Here is a 25,972-nt window from a genome sequence, read left to right on the forward strand (position 1 = left end):
GGGCGTTTGCCGCGCCGCACTGCGCGTGCGCGCGCTGCCTCTTGCGTCACTCGGCCGCGCCCAGGTTCTCTTTCGCTGTCTCTTTAGGTCCTGGTGGCGGCGGTGGTGGCGGCGGTGGCGGCGGCGGTGGTGGGGGAGGGAGGTCGTCCGGGACAAGTTCCCCTGGGCGCTCCCCCATGGAGGAAGCGGTGTGCACGGCTGCAGCCCTGGATGCTCGCACCTCCCACTGGACGGAGACGAAGGCGGTGGCCGCGCGAACTCAGGAGAGGGTAGCCGGAGCGGCCTGTGTGGGGGTGTGAGCGGAGGTGACCCGGGCCGGATAGCGGAGGGGAAGCCGCGCGGCGGGCCTGCCAACTTCGGTGAGGTCTCCACTTTTCTTCATTTCCGGCAAGCGCGAAGGGGCTAACTGTGGGCAGGCCTGCCCTTCTTGGGTCGGGAAGGACTCCTCAGGGGCGCCTCTTTTCTCTGGAGACACTGAGCCACGCGTGTTCTGAGGTGGAAGTAATTTCCCCCGTAACCTGAATCGAGTAATTCCACATTAATTGGATTGCCAATAAATCCCACGGAAACCTGGCCTGGCATTTTCGGGGCGCCTGTTCATTAAGTTCATTAAAATAGTTTCATTTTGTTATGAGTTCTAAAATATTGTTTCAGCTACCACGGAGATATTAACTGATAGTTGAACAAGCCTTAGATGTCATTGTAACGTTTTGAGCATGGCCTGTTTAATTTCCTAACTTTTATAAAGTCAGTGAACCCTCTCTCCTTCTCCGTACAACTGAACAAAATTCATTATACCTTTGATTTTGTGTTTGTCTCTTGAATCTCTTTTCTAGATTTTTCAACTCGTTTACTACACGCTATGTTTTAGTTTTGTTTCTGGAAATTCCCTATATACCATGAACCCAGTTAGTACATTTTTTGTTAAAGTACTAACATTAAATATGAGAGAATAGAGATCTTTGTTTCATACCAGTAAGCTGTCTGTTGAAGCAGTATGTTATGCTCAGTTGAGTAGGTTTTATGTTAGTTGGTAAGTAAAATGAGTATGGAGGCTAGTAGCTAAATTTTAAAAAGTGTTCAGTAACTATTCATTCCTTTTGCTACTTCTGTATTTTCTTCTTTCCAGGCTGGAGCTACTCTGCCAGGGCTTAAAACTTTAAATGAGAATAAAGGGTTTTATTTACGAGGAAATGAGAATGAATAAGTCATCTCTAACCTCTTCCAGCCTTTTATTCATAAGAGAGACCATATTAAACTTACATGTAAGTTAAAATTTTAATTTATAATTACTGTTGCTAAATAGGATTGGAACGTTAGGTTCCATAGTATTTGAAGTTACTATGTTTAAAAGTAATTAGCCCGGGGAGAGGCTGGAAAAAATTAAAGCTGTGTAAACCAAGCAGAAGTAAATAATGAGCACTCTTAGATGTGGGCAGTCTGTATAGAAGTTGAGTTCAGTGAACACTTAGGCTCCATTTCAGGCTGTGCAACTTTTATGTGATCCTCTACTTGAGATTTAACCTCTGGGAGGTTTGGTTTCTTTACCTAAAAAGTGGGGGGGTAATGATAGCTTTTTCTCATTATTGTGTGGATTAGAATTAATGTATATCAATCACCAGGATTGATAATGTGTATCAATCACACCAGTGTCACCAGAGGTGTTCAATAAGTGGTAGTTTGATTAGGGAAACATAATAATAAGAAACAATTACACTCTTTTGAGGATATTTCTACTTGTTGTGGTATCCCACCTACCCTGGTTCAATTTTCGTTGTTTAGTCTCTAAATGGAGTTGGACTCTTTTGCTACTGCCAGGCTCCCCTGTCCGAGATATTTCCCAGGCAAGGATACTACAGTGTGTTGCCATCTCCTTCTCTAGGGGATCTTTCTGAGCCAGGGGTCCAGCCCACATCTCTTGCTAGACAGGCCAGTTCTTTCCCACTGAGCCGCCTGGGAAGCCCTCTGACTCAGTTGGTGTCAGTTACAGCAGCCTTTCTTTTCCTAAGAAACAGTGTGCTTGCTCCTGCCTTGGTGCCTTTGCTCTCGCTTCTTTCTTTTACTGTTTCTTTCAAGCCTCTGTGCAGTGTTACATTCTCCAGTAGGCCCCCTAACCAACTTAGTTAAAATAGGAGCCCCTGAAACCAATTACTTTGTATTACCCAATATCTTTAAGATTACTCAGTATCTTTAACGTGCTTTACTTTTCACTGTATCATTCACCACCTTCCAAATTAATGTTCTTATTTACCAACAGAAGGTAAACTCCATTAGGGCAGGGTTTTGGTCTGCTGTATTCACTGTGTATCCCTGTTTTTGAACATGGTATGTATTCGTTTACTGTAAATCAGTTATTTGTTGACTGAGTAAATGAGATAAGCATACCACTGTCCATAGGGAGCCACAGTGAGGGGGGTATGAGTCATGTACATTAGTAATCATTCATAATAGAGACTGGAAAAGTGTCCAAAGAGAAATTCAGAATAAAGGTTAGCACATTCAGAAAAAAATTGGTTTATGGAATTCAAGCAGGGCTTCATTGTGGAGGTGCTTTTTTGAAGTAGGTCTTTAAAGATGAAAGGAATAATGTGAAAAAGATACAGAGGAGTGAAAGGAATAAGTAAAAATGGCAGCAGTGTGTTGACCTAGGGTGGAACCATAGTATTTAGGAAATACAGTAAGTAGAGATTTAAAATACAGATTTGGAGCAAATGGTGAAAGGTCTTAAATATTGGATTACAGAATTTGAAATTCTTTCTGTAAATAGTGGGTAGCCAGCCAGTGGCTGGCTTCTCTCAGAGGGAGAATCCATCTGGCACCCTTGGCCATTGTAGGCAATTTGGGTGATGAAAGATGATGAAGCCACAGTTGGAACACGAGAAGCAGGTTGGGCATGAAGACTGACCTACACTGAGAACCTGGTTTGAGTTGCCCCTTGATTGTGTTCCAACTTGGGAACTAAAAGGAAACTGATGGAAAACGCGAAAGGCTGAGGATGAGGAGACTCATTTTCTGATCCCAGGTCTGCTACTCACCAGCTGCATGAGAAGTTACTTAACATTATCACATGTAAGCTCTTGTGAAAGTGAAATGTCAAAAGTGCTGTGGCAAGTTTAAAGCTGTTAAATAAATAGGTATAATTTTTAAAGTTAGCTAACTGTGAAATTGATTATGTCATTTTGCAAAGCAAATCTTTTTCTTTCTTTCTTTTTTTTTTGTTTTTTTTTGGGGGGTTGTGCTGCAGCTTGTAAGATCTCTCCCTGTGCGGGGATTGAACCTGGGGCTAGGGCAGTGAAAGCACTGTGTCCTGATCTCTAGATTGCCAGGGACTCCCGGAACAGATCTTATTTCAGGCTTTTCATATAGGTGTTAGAATACGGGTTCATGTTTTCCTTCAATTGTATGTTCTCTGTGATTTAGAAGGAAGTGGACCAGTTTCATATTTTTTTTCCTTTGAGCTGTATTTCATTTTTGACATAATTGCATTTGATGAAAGTTGACAGTTAAGTGTTCAGAGATATTAGTGAACTCAGTTATGAAAATTAAGTGCCTGTTAGAACAAGCTGAAAATTCTAGAAGTTTTTAAAAGTTGGAAGTGTGTTTAAAATTTGAATAGTGTATTTTCCGAATTCTTACTTAGCTGTGGAATCCTTGAGGACAGGAACTTTTGGTCATCTTTATAATGCCAGTGCCTGGGGCGTGTGCTGCTTAGTGTATGGCTATTGAACAGACTCCACAAAAATTAAACTAACAGTCAGGGGTAGCGGAGTAGGCCCTTTCACCTGAGTCCCTCTGAGAGGTAAGATGGGCAGGTTATCACCTGGGACTTGCCATTTCTAGTTTCGGAACCTAGTTGAGGTGAAACTTAGCAAGTTTTCTTGTTTAACTGTTTTTAAAACCTGGCTCTGCCTGAAGCGAATCCTTGAGAAATAAAAAATAATCTCTGTTTCAGGCTCTCCTGGCTGTGATTGACCTTCAGTTATACAGAGTGGGAACAGAACATTATCAGGTCTGAGAATAGTAGAGCAAATATTCCTTTTAGGACATTCATGCTGATGTCCATTTTCTTTCCTTTCTGTTTTTTTAATTGAACAAAAAATAATATTTTTATAAAAAGTATTAGATACCTAAATGCAACATGGTTTTTAAAATGAAATCATTTATATGTAGTCATGTTCATAAATGCAATAGTCAAAAGCTATACAACATTAACAACAAATCCAAATGAAGATAGTCTTCTGAATTTCATGTTTTATTGAGCATCAAGACCCACCAATCTTTTAGTCGATTCTTCTACATTATTCTGTATTCACATTCTTTGCATCGGATTAGACCCCTTAATTTTGTTTCATTTTCTGTGTAACATTCCCCACAGATCTATATCATTGGCTGCTGCTTTGGGAGTTCAACATCCTTCTGGGTGTTCATTGTTGTCCCCACGTAGCACGGAAGAACTTCTCTGCACTTCGAAACAGATTCTGACTCATTGCTGTGTAAGTCAAATGAGGTGATTCATTTACTTAGTTTAGTGGCTGAAGGCTGCTTTATAACTTGATGGTATGCAACTTTTATGTTACTTGGCATCCTTCCCCACCCATGTACACACTGGTGTATTCAGTAAGTGAACAAACACATACAACAAATAACCTTAATTTTAGAAAAGCTTATGAATCAGATTTGCCAGTATGAGTGCCTTTTTCTAGGGAAACCACCATGAAGAACTAGTCATTGTCTTTAAGAAACTTAGAATTTATCTTCAAAGATAAGAGTAGTAGTGGGAAATAAATTTTATGAACCTGTCTGTAAATAATTGCACAGGAGAGAAAATGCCTATGGACTGTAGCTACTGGACAAGTCTTTATAGTACAACTTGAAGTGTGACCTGGCCTGAAGTGAAGAGCATCCTCTTACATAGTGGAAAGAAGGATGTGAGGGGCTGTGGTATGTCTGGGCAGTGATGACTTGTCTGAAGGGAGCCATGATTCTGTGTTTGGAAATGAATTCAGAATGAGGGGTACAGCTCTCCAAAGCCATGTGCATAATAAGATTGACCCAACTGATCAAAAAAATCCATCTTCTGTATGCTTGAAGCTTTCCCCAATAAGTCAGTAACAATAAAAAAGGAGGGGAAAAGATTTTAAATAGCATCATGCAACTTTATGTAAAATATAGAGAAAATTTATATGTAGACATAGTAAAGTTAAGAACAGTGAACTTCCAGTGATCACAGGATAAAGTAATATTCTGATATAATGTGTTGGTTTAGTCGTCTTTTCTTCACCTTGTTGCTGGAGAAGGTTTCCTCCCCATGACATTAACACTGGGCATAAGAGAGCAGTTTCTTAGACAGCAATTCATTAGTCACTTTTACATTTCTAGGAGGATACACGACAGACTACACAGGGCCACACACATGCTGCAGAGTAGAGAGCCAGGGCCTCTGTGGGGCAAGCAGGAGATTCCTGCCGGAGGATGTGGTTGGCTTGCTTTAATAATTCTGCAATCTGTCAAGGCAGTGAAGCTCACTGCTCAGGGATAGCAGGAAGTGTGCCTGGTCTCCATGGTAAGGAGGGCTGTTTGACTTTGGGACCTACCCGTAAAAGCAGAGTCGTGGGGGACCGAAACTTGTGGTTAAGTCACCCCAGTTTTACCAGCTGTCAAGGCAGCACAACATATTGGATCTTAATTTTATACCTTACGTTACTTGTAACTTGCCATTTATTGGAAAGTTAACTTTAAGCACTAGTAAATATTAGTAAGTTGGTAGCTACATGTTTGGTATTTGAAGGTCAGTTTTATATAGTTAAAGTCTAAATTTGGATTTGTGAGGCTATCCTTACAATGGGATTGGAATTATAGATATAATATAGCTTGGCTTGTTTCTGAGTATGGTCCTTGCAGATAACAAGGTTCTGTTTTATTGATTCTAGGATATTCAGACTATAAGTTGGCTTGTTTTAGTCAAACCTTCAGAAGGGGGATTTTCAAAGATACAACTAGTTGCTTCCTCAGTGGAACTTGAATGATAATTACGAACATTGTTCCATGAACATAGTGGTTAAAGGAGGAGGGTTCATTTAAGTTAGGTAACTCTTGCTCATTAGATGGCTGTATCTGCCAAGTAGGCTGAAGTGTTCAGTGGTGGCTAGGTTTCTTTACTCTCATTTTCCAGCCATTGTTGCTATTATCTTTGCATGTTCATTTGTATGTGGTACTATTACTTCCCAGCATACTTTGACAACTTTTTACAGTTCTTCAGTTTATAGTCTATGTTTTACAGTGGTTATGTTTTAGAATGCTAAGCTGAATGATGCAGTGGTTTTCTATCAGTGACTACTCATAAATAGCCAGCTTTATTTTTTAGGGCCAGTCATATGATTTCATTCATCAGTATTCACCCAGAAAACATCTGACATATTTTGAGATTGCCAGATAGCTTGGCACACAGGATAAATAAAGGTGACTCTTGTGCAAGAGCCCAGAAGCTGGCCTTCTGAGGGTAACTGAGTCATAAAGTCATAAACATGGATAAATAAGTTGTAGGGTATGGTGGGAACCTCTAAACACACTTTTTATTTTGTTTTAATCTTTTTTTTATTTTGGTGATAGAGCAGTTTAATTATAGATTTAGAACTTCTATTTCATTTTTTGTATATTTATTAATAAGGAGAAATAAAGGAATTGATTCAAACTAAGCCACTAGATGTGAAAAACTATAGCAAAGGGTTTCATTCCTTTGTGTTTAAGAAAATTGTCAAACTTTATTATGCAATTACAGTAAGTACTGTTTTTAAGGTATTTTTTCATACCTGGAAGTTTAGTATTGAAAGGTTTTTTTTTTTTTTTTTTTTTTTTGGTATAATTGACTCACAATGCTATGTTCCAAGTGCAAAATATTTAAAAAAAAAATTTGAGCCACTTTTATGTTGTCTCATTTGCTTAAGGATGCAATTAATTCACTATTTCAGCAGCCTGGGACCTTAGAAATGCATTTCAGGATTAATTATGGTATTTTTTATGTTGTTATAAAACGATCACCATAATGAACCTAGTTACCATCTATCACCATAAAAAGATACTACATTGGTATTGACTATGTTCCCCATGTTGTATATTTCATCTCAGTGATTTTTATTTGTACCTGAAAGTTTGTGCCTGTTAATCTCCCTCACCTATTTCACTTATCTCCCAACCCCTTGTTATAATCTGTCCCTTACCTGTCTCCCCACTAAAGTCTAAAAGCTAGTACCATTTTATCCAAACAGCTTATCATACTGCTTTGTGCACATAACGTATGTTCAGTAAAAACTATTTGAGTGGATGGATAAGGTAATTGAGGGGCTAGGTAGATAGGAAATTAAGTTGCTTTTGTTAAAGGCCAGAGTCTTATAACCTGAAGAATGGAAAAAAAATATGGCTGGTCAGTGAGGGTTAATGACTAAGGATCCTGACTGAATTGTAGATTAATTCTGGGATTCAGTTGTTAAATTGTGGGACTAAAAAAATCTCAGGACATACCAGAAAGTTGGGCTGGTAGGTAGTTATAACCAGTTGTAAACCTTGTAGCTGAGTAAGTGCTTTTTCCTCAGCTTTTCTACCCAATTTAGTTCATTTGCCATCAGAGTTGTGAGGCTATTTGAAAAAAACTGTAGTCTTTGGTAAGCCACTGCATCCTTTCTGGTCTTACAGCTTGAGTCTTGTAGGTTCCATGGCCCTCCTTTTTCTAAAAGAGCCAACAGTACCGCGCACACACCCTGACAAACGTCTGTCTGTTAGACTTCATTCTCTACTACAACAAAATAATGTGACATCTGCCTTCTCCTTACACATTCCTGAATGGGCTACATAAGAAATAAATTACCATATACTTATATCTACATAGATTTCTAAGAAGAAAGTGTATGCTTGAGAAAATTTTTTGTTTCTTTGTATAGAGTATTCAAAAAGACACATTTGTAAAATTGGTAAATGTTTTTGTAAACTAGATTTGTGTATTTTTATGCCTCATTTTCATTCTGAGTTTTTTTTTCTTAGGAAAGCTTGTTAACTATGGACTATGCAGATAAGACAGGAAACAATTTTGAAATAGGAAACCAGAGTTTATAAAATCAATTTAAATATAGTTTTACTTTTTACTTTTTCCTGTTTTATTGAATTATAGTTGGTATGTAACATTGTATTAGTTAAGATCTACTGTCTAGCCACATCCACTAGCCTGTGCAATACAGTGTTGTTAACTATGTCACTTATTAATCTTATAACTTGAAGGTTGTACCTTTTGACCACTTTCACTCCCTTTCCCTACCTCTTAACCCCCACCTTTCAGAATTTTCTATCAGTTCAGTGTTTTTTCTTTTTTGGCTGCACCCCACAGCATGCAGCATCTTAGTTCCCTGATCAGGGATTGAACCATTGCCTCCTGCAGTGGAAGCACGGAGTTTTAACCACTGGACTGACAGGAAAGTCCTAGTTTTTAAGTTTGGTTTTATATCACAATCCCATCTTTTTCCATAATTGGAAGATATATAATTAGATTAGTGCTAAATAAAAATGGTAATTATATGCTATTTATATGTTAAATGTTATTAATAGTAATAAAAAGTATTATTTTATGATAAAAGAAACAGTAAAATTTTGCAATGATCATGCATGCTGTCATTCTGTGAAAATTTCCTTTTTGTTTTCCCTCTTTAGATTTGAAGACTGCATCATCCTGCCTCCAGCACCAACAGTTTCTCTGTTCTTGATCAATGTGATTCACAGTAGCTTTTTAAGTAACAAGCGAAATGAGCCAGGGGCATGGAAAGTATGACTTTTACATTGGTCTGGGATTGGCTATGAGTTCCAGTATTTTCATTGGAGGGAGTTTCATTTTGAAAAAAAAAGGCCTTCTGCGACTTGCCAGAAAAGGCTCCATGAGAGCAGGTAGGTAATTTATGCCCTGTGTGACTCTGAAATGGCATCAGTGTGTTCCTTTGAATTGATATGTGGCTACTATATCTTCATTCCTAATGACTATATTCAAAACTTTGGATTTTATAAGAATTGTAAATGTTTATAGAGAATCATTTTTGTAATAAAAATAAAAAGTTGTCAAAATAAGTTAACTATTCACTCTTGCAGTTATTATCAAAGTGGGAATAGGGACCAATACCCAATTAGCATCCAGCCCTTTCTTTAAATTTTGATATGTCTACAGAGAAGGAAATGAGGTTATATGGATAGAATCAGAATCTTATTGAAGACTAGGCTTTTTTGTCCATGATAGTAAAAGTTTGTTTTTTCCTTAGACATTTTCCTTCCTGATCTCAAATTAGCAGGGAGGAGAGCTGGCTTCTTTGGGTTGAAATGTACTCAGTTGAGTGAAATTCTGGTTGGTGGTATAGGTTGATCCCCAGAAACTACTGACAAGCCATGAGACCCTGGGAAATGCCTGATGTGAGTGAACTCCCTCTGACTTTGGTGTATCATGATAGCTTCCAGCTTTATGTTGCATTCTGGCTATGTTCTGTCATTCACCCTCTGTTTCAGTTTTAGACCCAGTTTTATTCTCATAGGAAAATCTGCTTTGGCAGTAAAAAAAAAAAAAATTTACCTTCTTCTTCTTTTCTGTGCCATTTCTATAGCCATACATAATCAAGCTCTTAAAATAATGACCTGTATTGGATTTAGTGCAGAAGGGAGAAAGTATTGGCATGTACTATTTGAACAAGTATATCCTCATTCCTAAGTCAGGTACTCACATTTTCCATGTGGATATGCTTATCAAAGTGTTCATTCACACTGACTTTTTCTTTTGAATAATGGCTTAAGTACTGATTGCTTCCGAATTTTGTTAGTTTGGTCTAGAGTGAAGGGTTGTCTATAGGAAAAGGCAGGATGAACATCCTGGAAGCTTCAAACTGTGAGCAGTTCTCAATCTTTTTATGTTCTGGTCAATAAAGGAGCCTTTTCTCTAGGGTTACTGCCTCATAAGTGGGGCTAACCCACACCTAAATGGCTTCTCCACTATCTAATTCACTAGAAGTTGGGCTGTTTCTGATTGGTTCACTTTGTCTATTGAAGGTAAGTTCACAAAACAAAAGCATGAAGTATGAACTGAAATAGAAGGATTGATTTAACTCCTTCATTCACATTCTTATGATCCTCACACCCCCTTTTTTAAGATAACCATAAAAATACTATCTAAGAAATCCCCTGTGTAATCATGATGAAACCGTTATTCAATATAATTATAATGAGCAAATAATATTTTAAAATCTGTAATTACTAGTTGTTGTCATAAATATACTAAAGTCCAATAATCTTCCAAAGAAGTGAAATATGTTTTCATTGACAGGTCAAGGTGGCCATGCATATCTCAAAGAATGGTTGTGGTGGGCTGGACTGCTGTCAAGTATGTATAGAGGATATTTCAAGAAAATGCTATAGGTGTATATTGAAGTATCTATGTATACCATTTTACAGTCTTATATTATCAGCAAATTTTAAAACTGAATTCTGGGGTTTTTTGATGAACAAAACCCCAAATATGTAAAATTTAAGCCTGTATAAGTCACTTAACAGTTTAATAGTTTATTTAATTTGGATGAGAAAACTTATGTCTGATTAAAACATGTCTGACATATATATGTATTTTTAAAAATTATGCTCAGTTTAAGGTGATTTTGAAAGTGAAAGATCATAGAAAGCATCCTGTTTTTAATTCCTGTCCTTCCATTGATTTTCATTCCAAATTAGAAAGGAGATATGCATTTGGTAAGACTTCCATGCATACTTTGATGATTACATTTTGTGTATTTATGTATTATTTTTTTGATAGGCAAGAAGTAGGTTTATTAATGTAGTGTGCTTGTGAGGAGTGCAAGGGGGCAGGTGAGGGGACTCTGATGATTGTCTTTTAAAAGGTACATAGAAAGAGTGGTCCTTAAGATGCTGAGCTTTCAAAATATTCATGATTAAATTATGTAAAAATTTTTTCTAAGGGCAGTTGAAATATCAAAGAGACAATTTATTCATTCAGCAAATACTTCTTGACCATTTTTTGTATGTCAGGTGTTCTAGGTGCTAGAGATATAATAAACAGAATAAAGAGAAAAATTCTTACCCACAGGAGACTTAACTTTCTAGGTGGACAACAGTAAAGAGGATAAAACTAAAATGTGTGTTAGTGATAAATGCTGACATTTGCTAGTAGTACGTAGAGAAGGGATGTAGTAAAATGAAGGGTGATAGGTTTATATTTTAGCTGAGGGGCCAGGGCAGGCCTCACTGGAAAGATAATATTTTGAGTGAAAGATAAAGGAAGTGAGGGACTGACGATGTGGGTATGGTACGTCACAGGAAAGACTTTTCACAGGAAAGAACATTTTAAGCAGGAGGAAATAATAAACATGAAGGCGGCGAGGCAGGACCATGCCTGGCAGGTTAAAATGTGGTAGGCAGAACCCAAGATAGCCCGCAAAGCTTGCTCCCTGGTAGTCACAGCTTTGTATTATCTCCTCTCACACTGAGTTAATGCGGTGTGATCAAAGTATACAACAGAGTTGATGACTTGTGACTTAAGTCATCAGAGGCGTTAAGGTTTTGCCTTGATTGATGGGATTGGTCATTCTGAAGCCAAGTCTGTGCTGGAGGACAGTCAGCCTGAGGCCCGGTCCCCAGGCTGCATCTGCTACTGACTTACTCGTCATGTGAGTTACTTGGGATGTGAGTCCTCCAGACTGTGTCTAGATGTCTAGATGTGTCTAGGCTCCAGATTATGTCTCGCCTGCAACCTTTTGAAAGACCCTGAGTGAAGAAGTACCTGCTGATCGGCAGAAACTATGAGAAATCATTGTCTTGGCCAACAGAAAACATGGCTGACATTTGCTGTTTTAAGCTGCCAGTTTTGGGGGTGCTTTGTTGTACAGCACTGGATTACTAAAACCTCAGGAGACATTAAAGAGGTAAGGATAGTGTGGGAGTGCAGGGCAGTGGGTGAGGGTAAGTTTAGAGAAGTAATGAGGGCCTAGATTACATGGGGCTTCGTATGTCACAGGAAAGACTTTGACTTTTATGTTTGATGGGGAATTATTGGAGGTTTGAACCAAGGGGTAACATGTACAGACTCAGGTTTTAATAGGAACTCTTGGGCTGCTGTGTTGAGGCATAGACTGCATAGGGCAAAAGAGAGAAACCAGTAAGAAGCTATTGAAATAATTCGGTAAGAGGTGATAATAGCATGGACCCAGAGTAATGGCAGTTAGTGTGGTGAGAAGTGGTAGAATTCTGGATGTGTTTTGAAGATGAAACTAATAAGACTTGCTGAAAACAAGTTGAAAGACTGGACAGGATATGGAAAAGCATCCTCTTAAAAGCATTAAAGAGTCAACATGATAGTTAAGAATTACGTAGCCAGCATCAGGGAAACACACAAAACTCAGGATGAGATGGAGATACTTCTGCCCTAGAGGTAACTACAGACTCCATAGCAGGCCGCTTTGGAAAGAGAGAACTTGTGAACTGCTCTAAGAAGGGTGATACCACTCGGGTGGTGGATATATAGCTGTCATTTATATTTTATTCTGTTTTTCTGAATATTTGAAGTATTGCATTATTAATCTTTAAACTCTTGAAAATCTTTTAAAATGTGGTACATTTATTTTTTAAATTTATTTTTAATTGAAAGGCAGTTGCTTTGCAGTGTTGTGTTGTTGTCTACCAAACATCAACATGAGTCAGACACAGGTATATTTAAATCCAGATCTGTCAACGACTGTGCATGAAATGCCCCAGTTAAAGGCAAAAATTATTCTATCGGAATTATAAAAACAAATGATAAAAAGATTACATGCCTGTTGTAAGGTACACTATAAAACATGAGGATATAAAATGGCTGAAAAGAAGGATGGAAAAACATGCCTAAAGAAAGTTGACATTTCTGTTATTATTTTAGAAAAAATATACTTCATAGCAAAACAACACTGGATATAGAGGATTTTTCTTAAAAACAAAGGGTTCAACTCAGGAGGTTTTATCAGTCCTGACTTTATTTAAAAATATGGCCTTGAGGATTTCCCTGGTGGCACAGTGGATAAGAATCTGCCTGCCAATGCAGGGGACATGGGTTTGATCCCTGGTTAGGGAAGATCCCACGTGGCGCGGAGCAGTTTAGCCTGTATGTCAACTCCTAAGCCCTTAACCCTGTGCTCTGCAACGACAGGCCACTGCAATGAGAAACCTGTGCACCACAATGAAGAGTAGCCCCCGCTCACCAAAAACTGAAGAATGTTTGCACAGGCAAACAACGAAGACCCAGTATAGCCATAAATAAACAAACAAAAATAATAATGTGGCCTTGAAATACAAAGCAGCAGTTGACAGAACAGCAGGGAGAAATACACAAATCCAAACTCATATAGTGAGATTTTAATATGACAGTGAGCAGTTGATGGGACAGGCAGAGTAAAATTCTTAAGGTGATAGAAAATCTGAACAGCAGATTTAACTCACTGAACTCAACAACTTCAGGTCTACATTATTTTCAAGTGATACGGAATATTGATGCAGATGAACTATTTGCTGGACCATAAAGCCTAGTCTTGAAATTTTTCAAAGGATTTAATGAAGTTTTTTCACAGATCACTATCATTATATTAGAAATCAGTAACAAAAATATAACATGAAAATTACATGTAGAAATTTAGAAATACACTTTTATGTAACCCGTGGTTCAAAGAAGTCAGAATGGAAATTAGAAAATATTTTAAAAGTATGTTTAATTTAAACAATACTTCAATATGTTAATACAGAATACAAAATGTCATAACTTATGTAATATAACTGAAGTAGAGTAAAATTTATGGTTTCAAATAAATATAATTGAAAAGAAGGATGAGGCATCTAGTTGAAGAAAATAGAAAAAGAATTGTAGAATAAACCCTGAAATATAGAAGGAGTAAAGAGAAGAGCTGAAAGTATTTAAATAGAAAAACAAGGTATTAAAGTGACATTTGGGTCAATGCTCAGAATAATGAACTTAACAAACCTTTTGTTGAAATTGATCAAGAAAAGGAAAAGATCGAATAGCTAGGTGATGTAATTAAGGTTTCATAGACATTAACAGGATATTATGAAAAATATCCAGTTGATAAAAAACATAGATAAAATTTATGGAAAAGTAAAGTTTATCAATACTCATGAGGAAATAGAAAACGAATACTTCTCTAACTTAACCCAGTTGAAGCTGTAGTTTTAAAACCTTTGCATATACTAAATCCTGAGCCCAGATAGTTTCATAGGTAAATTACACAGTCATTTAAAGAAGAAATAATTGTAGTCTTAAGAAGTTTCCTAATAATAGAAAAAGAGGTTCCCTCACTCTTCTTAAAGAGCTAGTGTAATCCTAATACCAAAACCTGATCAGGACAGAATAAGAAGGGAAAAATAAGGTCTAGTCTCATTTACAAACCTATATGTAAAAATCACAAAATAATATGAGCAAGTTAGATTTATTCTGCAGATGCAAAATTGGCATAATCTTGGAAAACAAGTCACTGTAATTTACTGTGTTAAATTGAAGGAGAAAAATTATATGAGATGATTTCAGTGAAATTCAGCTATTCATGACTAAAACCACTTCAAATTAGTAATTTAGGTGAATTAAAGCTGATAAGATGATAAAGGATTTCTAAGCCAAAAAAATGCCAAAACCAACAATTGTTTGGTGCTAAGTCACTTCAGTCATGTCTGACTCTGCAACCCTGTGGACTGTAGCCTGCCAGGCTCCTCTGTCCATGGGATTCTCCAGGCAAGAGTACTGGAGTGGGTTGCCATGTCCTCCTCCAGGGAGTCTTCCCAACCCAGGGCTCTCGTCCATCTCCTGCATTAGCAGGTGGGTTCTTTACCACTGGAGCCACCTGGGAAGCCCACAGTAAACATCAAAATGGGGAAATATCAAAGACTTTTTTTGGAGCTGAGAAAATAATGTTGAAGAATTACTTAAAAGCAATAAGAGAAAACAAATACCCTAATAGATAAGCTGGTAAAAAACCCAAACTACTTCACTAAAAGATTTAACTTGGCTAATAAGCATATGAAAAGGGGGCATGCAAATTCAAAGCATAATAGAATAATCCTGTTTCCCATTAACAGATTAGCAAATGAGAGTGAGAAACAAAGGAAACGCTCAGACACTGCTAGGGGAAATTCAGCGTAACCATTTTGGGAAACAGTAGCCAAGAGTGATTTTATGTGATCACATGTGCCTCCCCTGATAAACTTTCTCAGTGGCTTTTCAGCTCAAATGAAATCGATTGAGAGACTCACAAAGGTCCTGTTCTCCCTGACTACTCCCCGAATGCTTGCTCTGTAGGAACCACTCTGGCTTCCTTGCTGCTCAGGCATGTGAGACATGGTCTTGAGTCAAAATTTTGTACTTACTCTTGCTGCTTGAGATGTCTCTCCGTTTCCCCCACACACATAGGTGCTGGTAAATCCCTCAGTCCATATCTGACTGATCAAAATTTCCTGTCCAAGCACCCTTGCCTGGCACCATTATCTGCCTGTCACCAGCTCTTCATTCCTTTCCCTTTGTTTTCTAAATAGCACACTTTACTTGTATGTTTTGTCTGTTTTCCCTCACTAAAATGTCTTAGGTGAGCAATATCTTTATTTTCCCTCATGCCTAAACATCTGACACATAGTAGCAACCCAAGAATATCTTTTGAATATAAGAGTTGGGTTTTAAAAAAGAAAAGAGCTAGTAAAAAAAGCTTTTATATTTGTTTAAGCTGATTTTTTGGTTTTCATAGGATATAAATACTAAGTTTTTAATTAAAAAACCCATACACAGGGCTGCCTGGCAGCCCAGTGATTCGGACTCAGTGCTGTCTGTTGAGGACCCTGGTTCGATCCCTGGTTGGGGAACTAGGATCCCACAAGCCACGCAGCCCAACAACAACAAAAAACCCCACATAAAAATTAGATATTTTCCGTTAAAATTATAGGTTTGTATGGTTTCTAATTGGTTTGAATTCTCTTCTAATGTTGATAATTTACAGGCGAACCCTTATGGATAACAATTTAAATAGTATTTTTAAAAATTATGTAAATGCAGGCTTTTCCATTTTGACTAAATGTGTTCCTGTCTGAGCGTTTTCTTTTGTTGTCTTTCTCCAAGTGGGAGCTGGCGAGGTGGCCAACTTTGCTGCATATGCCTTTGCACCAGCCACCCTAGTTACTCCGTTAGGAGCACTCAGTGTCCTGGTAAGGTAAGGACCCTCCTCTTCACGTGTAGAAACAGCAGTTAATGTTTCAGTAAGGTATTCAGTACCTGCTAATTACACAATTACACATGCTCAGTTTAATTTATATTTAAACAACCTTGAGACTTTTTTTATGCTGTGTAGTAGTTTGCTTTTGAATTGTTACTCTCTGCGAATAGGTCTGCTCTCAAGTTGTAGGAGAAAATGCTTTTATGCTTTGTCTTGTGTTTAGAGTCAACCCTAGTTCTACTTTAATTTCAGTATTTTAAAACTCCAAGTTGCATTCGTTACAATATTTATCATTTGACACATGTATACTTTGGTAGGTGGTGATTGGTGATGAATAGATTTCTATACCTTCTCTAGAAAATAATTAATTGGAGCAAGGTTGAAGACTGGCCTGGGATACTTTTTTGGAAGGAACAGTCCAAGACTTGTCCTGTTTCTGTTATTTTAATCATTAGCCGACACAGCTAAGCCCATATTGAAGTCTGGATTTTGGCTAGTGTTCCTGAAGTTGGTTGGTTGATAGGTATTTTTATCCTTTTTTTTTAACATTAATAGTTATATAAATCTGTATTGTATGCAAAATTATATAATTTTCAAGAAACTGTATATTGTACATAATATATAAAGATATAAGATGCTATTTATGTATTATGTGTAATAAATATATATTATGGTAATGTCTTTTCTGTTATGCCATTATATTTATAGGTTTATACTTTTTTAAGATTTCAATAAAACTAGCTATAAAATATTAAAACTTGGTCATTTATAGGCAAGTTATGTGGAATTAAAATATATGAAGGATTCATCACTCAGTAAGGATAAAGTTGAGCAGATAGGTCCAAATGGACCTAGATTCTTAAATTTTTATCATAGCTCTGTTTATTGTAAAATTTCATATTGATGTCCTACAGTAGAAAGATGGTAACTATACTGACTTAGAGTGTGATGAAGCAGGTGGTTCCCAGAAACTTCCATTTTATGATTGAATGTGCATTTTCTTTAGCTTGGCTGAAAACTAGACTCTCTAAGCTCACAGTGTTTTAGTTTGAGTTCAGTAACTTAAATTCTTAAGTTGTGTTGATATTTAAAAATGAGAAAAGTAGCTGATTATTTAATAATCCTCCATCTTTCCCTCATTTTAGTGCCATTCTTTCTTCATACTTTCTAAATGAAAGACTTAATCTTCATGGAAAAATTGGATGTTTGCTAAGTATTCTGGGATCTACAGTTATGGTCATTCATGCTCCAAAAGAAGAGGAGATTGAGACTTTAAATGAAATGTCTCACAAGCTAGGAGATCCGGGTATGAAAAAATAAAAACTTTATTAGTCTTACTGTATTCTACTCTCTTTCAAAAATAATTTTTTGTTAAATCTCTGGCTGCACTGGGTCTTCATTGCTTTGTGTGGTCTTTCTCTAGCTACCTCAGGGTATTTCCTTTTACTTCAGATTTTGACTGCTTTGATTCCTCTCATTTCATTATTGTCTTTGAAGTTTCCCTCTGTCTACGTTGAACTAACAAAGACTTTTTCTGTTTGTTTTGGCCCCTCTCTAGTGATCCTTGACTGCCTTGGGAGTTGGGCTGGTTAGATTCCCAGCCAGGTTTCCTATCTGGCTTGCCAGCATCCTAGGATTTGAGTGGGGAAGAGGAGATGGCTACCATCATAGACATATGCCTTACTCCAGCCCCTGTTTTAGTGAGGCCCCCACACACTCAGCTGGTCTGGGGTCCTCCCATACACTCTGGCAAGGGGACCAGTCACTCAGGCATTCAGAACTGGGCAAGGATCTGAAGTGGTCTCAGTGCTCTTTGAAAAGACTTTAGCCAGGCCTCCTGTTTTTAGTCTCCTCTTCAATCCACTTCTAGAGGTAGTTTGTATCTTCAGAGCATTCTTCGTAGCACACTGAGTCACTTTCTAATCTTTGATCACTGCTGATGTGGGATTCAGCTTTCTTGAATCTGCTGTTATCAGTTATTATCTTCTGATTTTTGGCTTTCATGTTTCTATCATCTCCTTACAAATTCTTATTTTTGTGTTTCCTTCTCTAAAAATCATACTACTAGAATTAGAAGAGTTAAAAGATTAGACAACTGCTGTTTCCTCATCTTAAAATTGGAAATGACAGTGTCTGTGTTACAGGGTAATTGTGAGAATTTAATGACTTAATTGATGCAAATTGCTAAGAAAAGTGTCTGACCTATAGTGCTACACAGTCATTAGCTATTATCATGTTGGGTTCAAGTCTCCTATGTAACGTGGATTCCGACAGTTATTGTCAAGTTCTCTTATTGATTTTTTACCCCAGTGGTTGATCCTTAAATATTTTAAAAATTTGCTCCTGTTAGACAGTGTTCTTTAGCATCTCCAAATCATTGAGCATTCCAGGTCATCTCATAATTTCTCTCCAGTGGTTTCTGATTGTTCTGATTGTATTGCACCTATTCTTGGAATTAGAGCACCCCAGTGGGTGGAAGTAGTGTTCTTGGATGGATGGCTGTGAGTCAGCCTGATACTATTTCCCTTGATATACATTTGACCCTTTAACCACACAGAGGTTAGGGATATCTGAGAAAACCCACTTATAGTCCATCCTGTATATCTGAGGTTCCACATCCACAGGTTCAGCCCTCAGATTGTATTGTACTGTATTTATTGGAAAAAAAAAATCCACAAATAATTGGATCCATGCAACTCAATCCATGTTAATCAAGGGATATCTGTATAATTATGAGGCCCAAGATATTACTATAAAAATGTTAGTAGTATAATTTGTGAACATGAAGCGTAATCTTCCAGTGTGTGCATCTAACTAAATTATTATGAGTGTGTTTTTGCTGGGGCAGCAAAAGAAAGCTAATTTTTATTTTAGGACCATACCTTTTCTCCTTCTTATCAAGTACTTAAACATTTAACTAAATATAATTTTTCTTTGCCTTCTCCAGGTTTTGTGGTCTTTGCAACACTTGTGGTCATTGTGTCCTTGATATTAATCTTTGTGGTGGGACCTCGCCATGGACAGACAAACATTCTTGTGTATATCACAATCTGCTCTGTAATTGGGGCAGTTTCAGTCTCCTGTGCTAAAGGCCTGGGCATTGCTATCAAAGAGCTGTTTGCTGGAAAACCTGTGCTACGACATCCCCTGACCTGGATTCTGCTGCTGAGCCTTATAGTCTGTGTGAGCACACAGATTAATTACCTGAACAGGGCCCTGGACATATTCAACACTTCTATCGTGACTCCAATATATTACGTGTTCTTTACAACATCAGTTTTAACTTGTTCAGCTATCCTTTTTAAGGAGTGGCAAGATATGCCTGTTGATGATGTCATTGGTACTCTGAGTGGCTTCTTTACAATCATTGTGGGAATATTCTTGTTGCATGCCTTTAAAGACGTCAGCTTTAGTCTGTCAAGTCTGCCTGTGTCTTTTCGGAAGGACGAAAAAGCAGTGAATGGCAGTCTTTCTAGTATGTATGAAGTTCTTAATAATAATGAAGAGAGCTTAACCTGTGGAATCGAACAACACACTGCTGAAAATATCTCCCGAAGAAATGGAAATCTGACAGCTTTTTAGTAGGAGAGATGTAATTAAGCTATAACTGTTATAAAGTGAATCTGAGTATCAGAATGTGTCTGAAAAAGCCTTGTTCTCAAATGATGTTCTCTAGAGACAATCCTTTTTTTTTTTTAAGGTTTCACTAATTTGGACCAAGAAATTACTTATGTTTAAATGATGACTCAATACATGGCCAATTTCTATTAACATTGTATTATTGTAGAGTTATTTTAAATTTTCCTTCACCAAAATCTAAATGCACTAATGACAATTTTAGGTCTATAAAAATGCTTTTTTTCCCCACGGGTGATGAAAGTCTGAAATGTACATTTTTCATGCCCACTCTATCAATTCCTGATCATTTTAAGGCTTTTTGATTAAAAAAATTAACTCAATACATTATCCTGTAATTTATCTTACCTATAAAAATGACTCCCATTTAGTGAATTATATAAGTTTTGAACTTTAAGAGACCCCTAAATTATTAAATGAAGGAAACTTATAAACAAAAAAAGGTAGGAAATCACTGCATGGAAGTACTCAGGCTGGGAGTTGCCATCATGAACATTTGATGGCCTTCCTAGGTTACGCCTTGTTAAATCAGCACATCCTTTGTCAGACTACAGCCTGGCTGGTTTTCTTCAGTTACTCTAATCCCTTGATGGCTGGACCTTTGATTGCCATTTTACATCAGCTCTTGTACTTTTCCATATATTTTCATAATGAGTTATACTGTGATTTAGCTCTTTTAACAACACTGGGAAATAAAGTCAGAAGACTAGGGTAGATTCTTAAATTTAGCTCATGTTGAAATAAAAAAACTGAAAGATCTTTTCTAAGTCTGAATGTTTAGAACAAACAGGGTGTTTGTAAAATATAATTTCTTTGTAGCACTTAACTTTTGCTTAAGAGTTTGGACCACTATTTTGGTTTTGTTAAAATGTCCATGGAAAGAATGTTTACAGAAAACATCAAACCTGTGCAAAAACAAGTGTAATGAACCTCTGTCCAGCTTCAAACCTGTCATCCACTGGCCTCAAAAACACCGCTCATTTTCACCTAGGTAGGAAGAACTCAGGCCTGTTTCCATCCTGTTGCTCCTGCCCAGTCACAAAGCTCGGTCTACTGTGTAAGCAGCCACCCACGGGAGCTTCACTGTTCACTGGCCTTATCAGGGCAGAGTTGACACTTTCCAGGTCTCTGAAACACGTTCCATTTTCCTAGTGTTTTATTATTTATCTTCTAAGGAGCCTCTGTAGACATTTTTTTTCCTAACTGCCTCTCTCCATGTAATTTTAATACCACAGATATATTCTATATTTGCTTATGTACTAAACCGTAACTACATCCATGCTTTGTATACAATAGATGAAAACCAATTTTCACCCCTTTGGGTGTGATATTGCCCTTGTTGAGAATGCATAGCTTTATAGTAATAAATTTGTAATAATTTAACATCTTATAGCACTTAAAATTTTTATTTAGTTTAAAATTAAGTCTTATAAAACTCATGAATTATTTACATTTACTCATTAACTTAATTTTTCATCATATTCTATACTTCCACTATAGGGTGAGCACAAATACTACCTCTTAATCTGCAAGAGAATAGTGGCCCCAGGGTTATTATTTCACAAAGGTTACTTTTTCTGAAACATTTCTGTTTATGTTAAGTCAAGGTTAAACAGTAAAACCAAGTTGACAGACTTTATTTTTGGTGCCATAGATAGTGCACCTGGACTTTGGTATTAATGTTTTTAAAACCATACAGAAGTAACCACCATGATATGTCCCTTCATGGCTGCAGGTGACCTGGACTCAGCCTGGTTTGTGCAGGCAAGCAAGTAGGGGAAGCACCTTACCAAAGCCAGGGCAGGGCGCACAGGACCACCGTAATGAACGAACGCAAGCAGGTTCCATTAGTTTTATTTCTGCAACCTTTAAATCCTGTCACAAACTAGATTTTGTTACAGCTGGATTTAGTAGGAACAGAGAAACCAAGTTCACTATTTTCTGAAACGCACAAAAAGGGAAAGGGGAATGACTTAGAAAAGGTTTTCATAAAAAAATCAGAAAAATCCCTCAACAAAAGCTAATCATTAATTCTAATTGGTAACGGGTTTTATTACAATTAGCTGGTATTAAGTTTCTTGCTTAAATTCACAAATCTTTCCTTAAATGTTACAGATCCTTTGTTAACAGGACAAATGGATGAACTCAGCAGCACTTCATGACAGCTAGCTGTTGGAACATTCCATAGAAAAATGGAAAATGATTCTGTAAAAACATGATGGCAACAATCTGCAGTCAACATTCTCAGATTTTCCAATTACCAAAAGTATATACAATTTTAGTGTAGAAAAATAAGTCAATTTTATAAAATCAAGCTTTTAGATTGAAAAGCACCCCCTTATTTTAACAGGCACAGAAATACTGAAAAATAGTTCCTAAAAATCCCACTAAATAGTTTATGGAAAGAAAAACATGCCCTTCTAGATCTTAAATGCAGTCAGTACTGGAACTCTTCAAAAACAGGTGATACACACTCCCTCAGCTGCTGGCCAGGGACTGGTGGATAGGTGGTTGAAAGCAGCGGACGTGTTCCACAGGAGTGCTCTCTCCATCGCCTGACTTCAAGTACTTGTCCAAGATAGTGATTATTTCATCATTTAGAATCTGGAACTTGCGAATTCTTTCCACCATCTTCTTCAAAGGCTACAATAATTAAAATTAGGATAGCTGCTATTTATTCTTCATGCTTCAAAATATGTCAGGATTTTCATATTAGAAAAAGTGCAGCCAACTACTGATACAGACCATCTCTCTAACTACTGGAATATATTTTGCAACATTTCTCTGTTGGTTTCATGCTACTATAGATTCATTTGTAAAACTTACAGACCTATTTATTCAACAGACAGGTATTGAGAACCTATGGTGTCCTAAAAGCTAGAAATGTAAAGATGAAGACCAGTATACTAATATAACACAAGTAATTTCCAGTTATTGTGGACATGATGCTTTGACAGACCCTTCTGCTATAATGGGCTTCCCTCATACCTCAGTTGGTAAAGAATCGGCCTGCAATGTGGGAGACCTAGGTTCAATCGCTGGGTTGGGAAGATCCCCTGGAGAAGGGAAAGGCTACCCACTCCAGTATTCTGGCCTGGACAATTCCATGGACTAGGGGTCACAAAGAGTTGGACATGACTGGGCGACTTTCACTTCACTTCACTTCACTTCCTGCTATAATATAACTAGATTAGAAAAACCACACAAAAACAAAAGCAGAACAAACTTTAAAGTCTATTCCAGTTTAAAGCACGGCTGGTTTTGCCTATGCAAGAAGTAAGAGAGAAGCCAGGCTCCTCAGAGACAATGCTACCAGCAGGGGTAGGATGAAGAGAGAGCCTGGGCTTTAAGCAAGGTGGACTAGACTCACAGGCTCTCCACCAAGCCAGGACCTCTTATGAAGTTAAAAGTGGTTCTGAATTGGCAATAATTCTGGGAGATAAGCAGTAAATGGAAATCCTGGGAGAAAGGCATCCCAAATTAAGTTCAAGAGCTGCCAAATAAAATCCAATAAACATTTCAGAGTTTCAGATACAACTTGAGATCTTGGAACTGAAAAGTAAAGACTGATAGGATGACTTATTTCTTTATATATTTAGACTAGATGTATAAAGAAACAAAAATGGAAAAAAATTCTGTGAAGATAAAATTTCAATTACTACCAAGATTTGAAGAAGGAAATCAACATTTAAATATAAACTAGTGACTTTCAAAAGTTAAAAACACAGCAGATCACACAGGTGAAGTCAGTTAAATCAAGTGAGTACTTGAGTACAGCCCAGAGAGCCGAGGAAATGGAGGTATGGGAGGTAGAGTGGTCCCTCAAAGATGCTGCTGCTGCTAAGTCACGTCAGTCGTGTCCGACTCTGTGTGATCCCACAGACAGCAGCCCACCAGGCTCCCCTGTCCCTGGGGTTCTCCAGGCAAGAACACAGGAGTGGGTTGCCATTTCCTTCTTCAATGCATTGAAGTGAAAAGTGAAAGTGAGGTCGCTCAGTCGTGTCTGACTCTTAGCGACCCCATGGACCGCAGCCTACCAGGCTCCTCCATCCATGGGATTCTCCAGGCAAGAGTACTGGAGTGGGGTGCCATTGCCTTCTCCACCCTCAAAGATGTCCATGCTCAAATTCCTGGAACCTGTAAATGTATTACTTTCCAATAACAAAGGGGACCTTGCAAATAAATATAGTCAGGTGGTTATAGACTTCAAAATAGGAAAACTAGGATGGATTACCCAGGTGGATCCAATTATACGAGCAGAGAACTTTCTCCCGCTGGAGACAGCAGAGATGTGGCACAAAATTAGAAGATTAGTACTGTGAGAGGGACTTGATCATGTTGGCTGGAAGGGGTCATGTGGAAAGCATGAGAAGGGATGTGAGCTAAATAACCAGCAAGGAAATGGAGTACTTAGCTCTCCAATGGAAAGGAGCTGAATGGAGCCAACCACCTGAATGAGTCTGGAAGTAGATCCATAACTAGAGGCTCCAGAAAAGAACACAGCCCTATAGACACATTGATAGTGGCTTTGTGAAACTGTAAATGGAAGAAGACCCAGCTGAGCCATGCTGTACCCAACCTCTGGTGTAGAAAACAAGAGATGATAAGTCCCACACAACTGCACTCATCTCACAGGCTAGTAATGCTCAAAATTCTCCAAGCCAGGCTTCAGCAATACGTGAACTGTGAACTTCCAGATGTTCAGGCTGGTTTTAGAAAAGGCAGAGGAACCAGAGGTCAAATTGCCAACATTTGCTGGATCATCGAAAAAGCAAGAGAGTTCCAGAAAAACATCTATTTCTGCTTTATTGTCTATGCCAAAGCCTTTGACTGTGTGGATCACAATAAACTGTGGAAAATTCTGAAAGAGATGGAATACCAGACCACCTGACCCACCTCTTGAGAAACCTATATGCAGGTCAGGAAGCAACAGTTAGAACTAGACATGGAACAATGGACTGGTTCCAAATGGAAAAGGAGTACGTCAAGGCTGTATATTGTCACCCTGCTTATTTAACTTATATACAGAGTACATCATGAGAAACGCTAGGCTGGATGAAGCACAAGCTGGATCAAGATTGCCAGGAGAAATGTCAATAACCTCAGATATGCAGATGACACCACCCTTATGGCAGAAAGTGAAGAGGAACTAAAAAGCCTCTTGATGAAAGTGAAAGAGGAGAATGAAAAAGTTGGCTTAAAGCTCAATATTCAGAAAACTAAGATCATGGCATCCAGTCCCATCACTTCATGGCAAATAGATGGGGAAATAGTGGAAACAGTGGCTGACTTTATTTTTGGGAGCTCCAAAATCACTGCAGATGGTGACTGCAGCCATGAAATTAAAAGACGCTTACTCCTTGGAAGGAAAGTTATGAACAACCTAGACAGCATATTAAAAAGCAGAGACATTACTTTGTCAACAAAGGTCCGTCTAGTCAAGGCTATGGTTTTTCCAGTAGTCATGTATGGATGTGACAGTTGGACTATAAAGAAGGCTGAGTGCAGAAGAATTGATGCTTTTGAACTGTGGTGTTGGAGAAGACTCTTGAGAGTCCCTTGGACTGCAAGGAGATCCAACCAGTCCATCCTAAAGGAAATCAGTCCTTGGGTGTTCATTGGAAGGAGATGTTAAAGGTGAAACTCCAATATTTTGGCCACCTGATGCAAAGAGCTGACTCATTTGAAAAACCCTGATGTTGGGAAAGATTGAAGGCAGGAGGAGAAGGGGATGACAGAGGATGAGATGGCTGGATGGCATCACCGACTCAATGGACATGAGTTTGGGTAAACTCTGGGAGTTGGTGATGGACAGGGAGGCCTGGCGTGCTGCAGTTCATGGGGTCGCAAAGAGTCAGACATGACTGAGTGACTAAACTGAACTGAAGTATAGACATGTCTAATGAAGTCCCCAAATGGAAGAAAAACTAAAATATTTGAAAAGATAATAAGTATTTTCTGGAATTCAATTACAAAGAATCCATAAAATGACAAACCTAAAAAGATCTTTAATGAAGGAAGCCAGAAGACTTGAAGAGTATGCCAATAAACTGAAAACGCAGATCTTACAGGCTCTATAA

The 25,972-nt window shown here is 37.9% G+C and overlaps 2 protein-coding genes across 8 annotated transcripts in view; one reads left to right on the plus strand and one right to left on the minus strand.

The window, feature by feature from the left end:
* Nucleotides 1-115: 115 nt before the first annotated feature.
* On the plus strand, nt 116-20,651 carry NIPA2 (NIPA magnesium transporter 2). 6 transcript variants are annotated; one of them, XM_070463920.1, is made up of 9 exons: nt 116-359; nt 1,130-1,265; nt 2,835-3,022; nt 4,376-4,493; nt 8,695-8,925; nt 10,340-10,396; nt 16,163-16,253; nt 17,402-17,562; nt 19,204-20,651. In XM_070463920.1, exons 5-9 carry the CDS (start codon nt 8,787-8,789, stop codon nt 19,836-19,838), a joined length of 1,083 nt encoding a protein of 360 aa, XP_070320021.1. In that variant the 5' UTR covers nt 116-359; nt 1,130-1,265; nt 2,835-3,022; nt 4,376-4,493; nt 8,695-8,786; the 3' UTR covers nt 19,839-20,651. The 6 variants fall into 6 exon arrangements, with proteins under 6 accessions (XP_070320021.1, XP_070320020.1, XP_020725106.1 ...); XM_070463919.1 differs by lacking the exon at nt 2,835-3,022 and adding an exon at nt 3,953-4,009; XM_020869447.2 differs by lacking the exon at nt 2,835-3,022.
* Nucleotides 20,652-21,730: 1,079 nt separating this feature from the next.
* CYFIP1 (cytoplasmic FMR1 interacting protein 1) overlaps nt 21,731-25,972 on the minus strand; it is a 75,828-nt gene continuing 71,586 nt past the window's right edge. For both annotated transcript variants that reach the window (XM_070463916.1, XM_070463918.1), the window contains exon 30: nt 21,731-22,535. In XM_070463916.1, the coding sequence (XP_070320017.1) occupies nt 22,371-22,535 (165 nt within the window). In that variant the 3' untranslated portion in view covers nt 21,731-22,370. The remainder of the gene's footprint in view (nt 22,536-25,972) is intronic.

This window comes from Odocoileus virginianus, unplaced genomic scaffold, assembly GCF_023699985.2.
Source record: "Odocoileus virginianus isolate 20LAN1187 ecotype Illinois unplaced genomic scaffold, Ovbor_1.2 Unplaced_Contig_9, whole genome shotgun sequence".
NCBI lineage: Eukaryota > Metazoa > Chordata > Mammalia > Artiodactyla > Cervidae > Odocoileus > Odocoileus virginianus.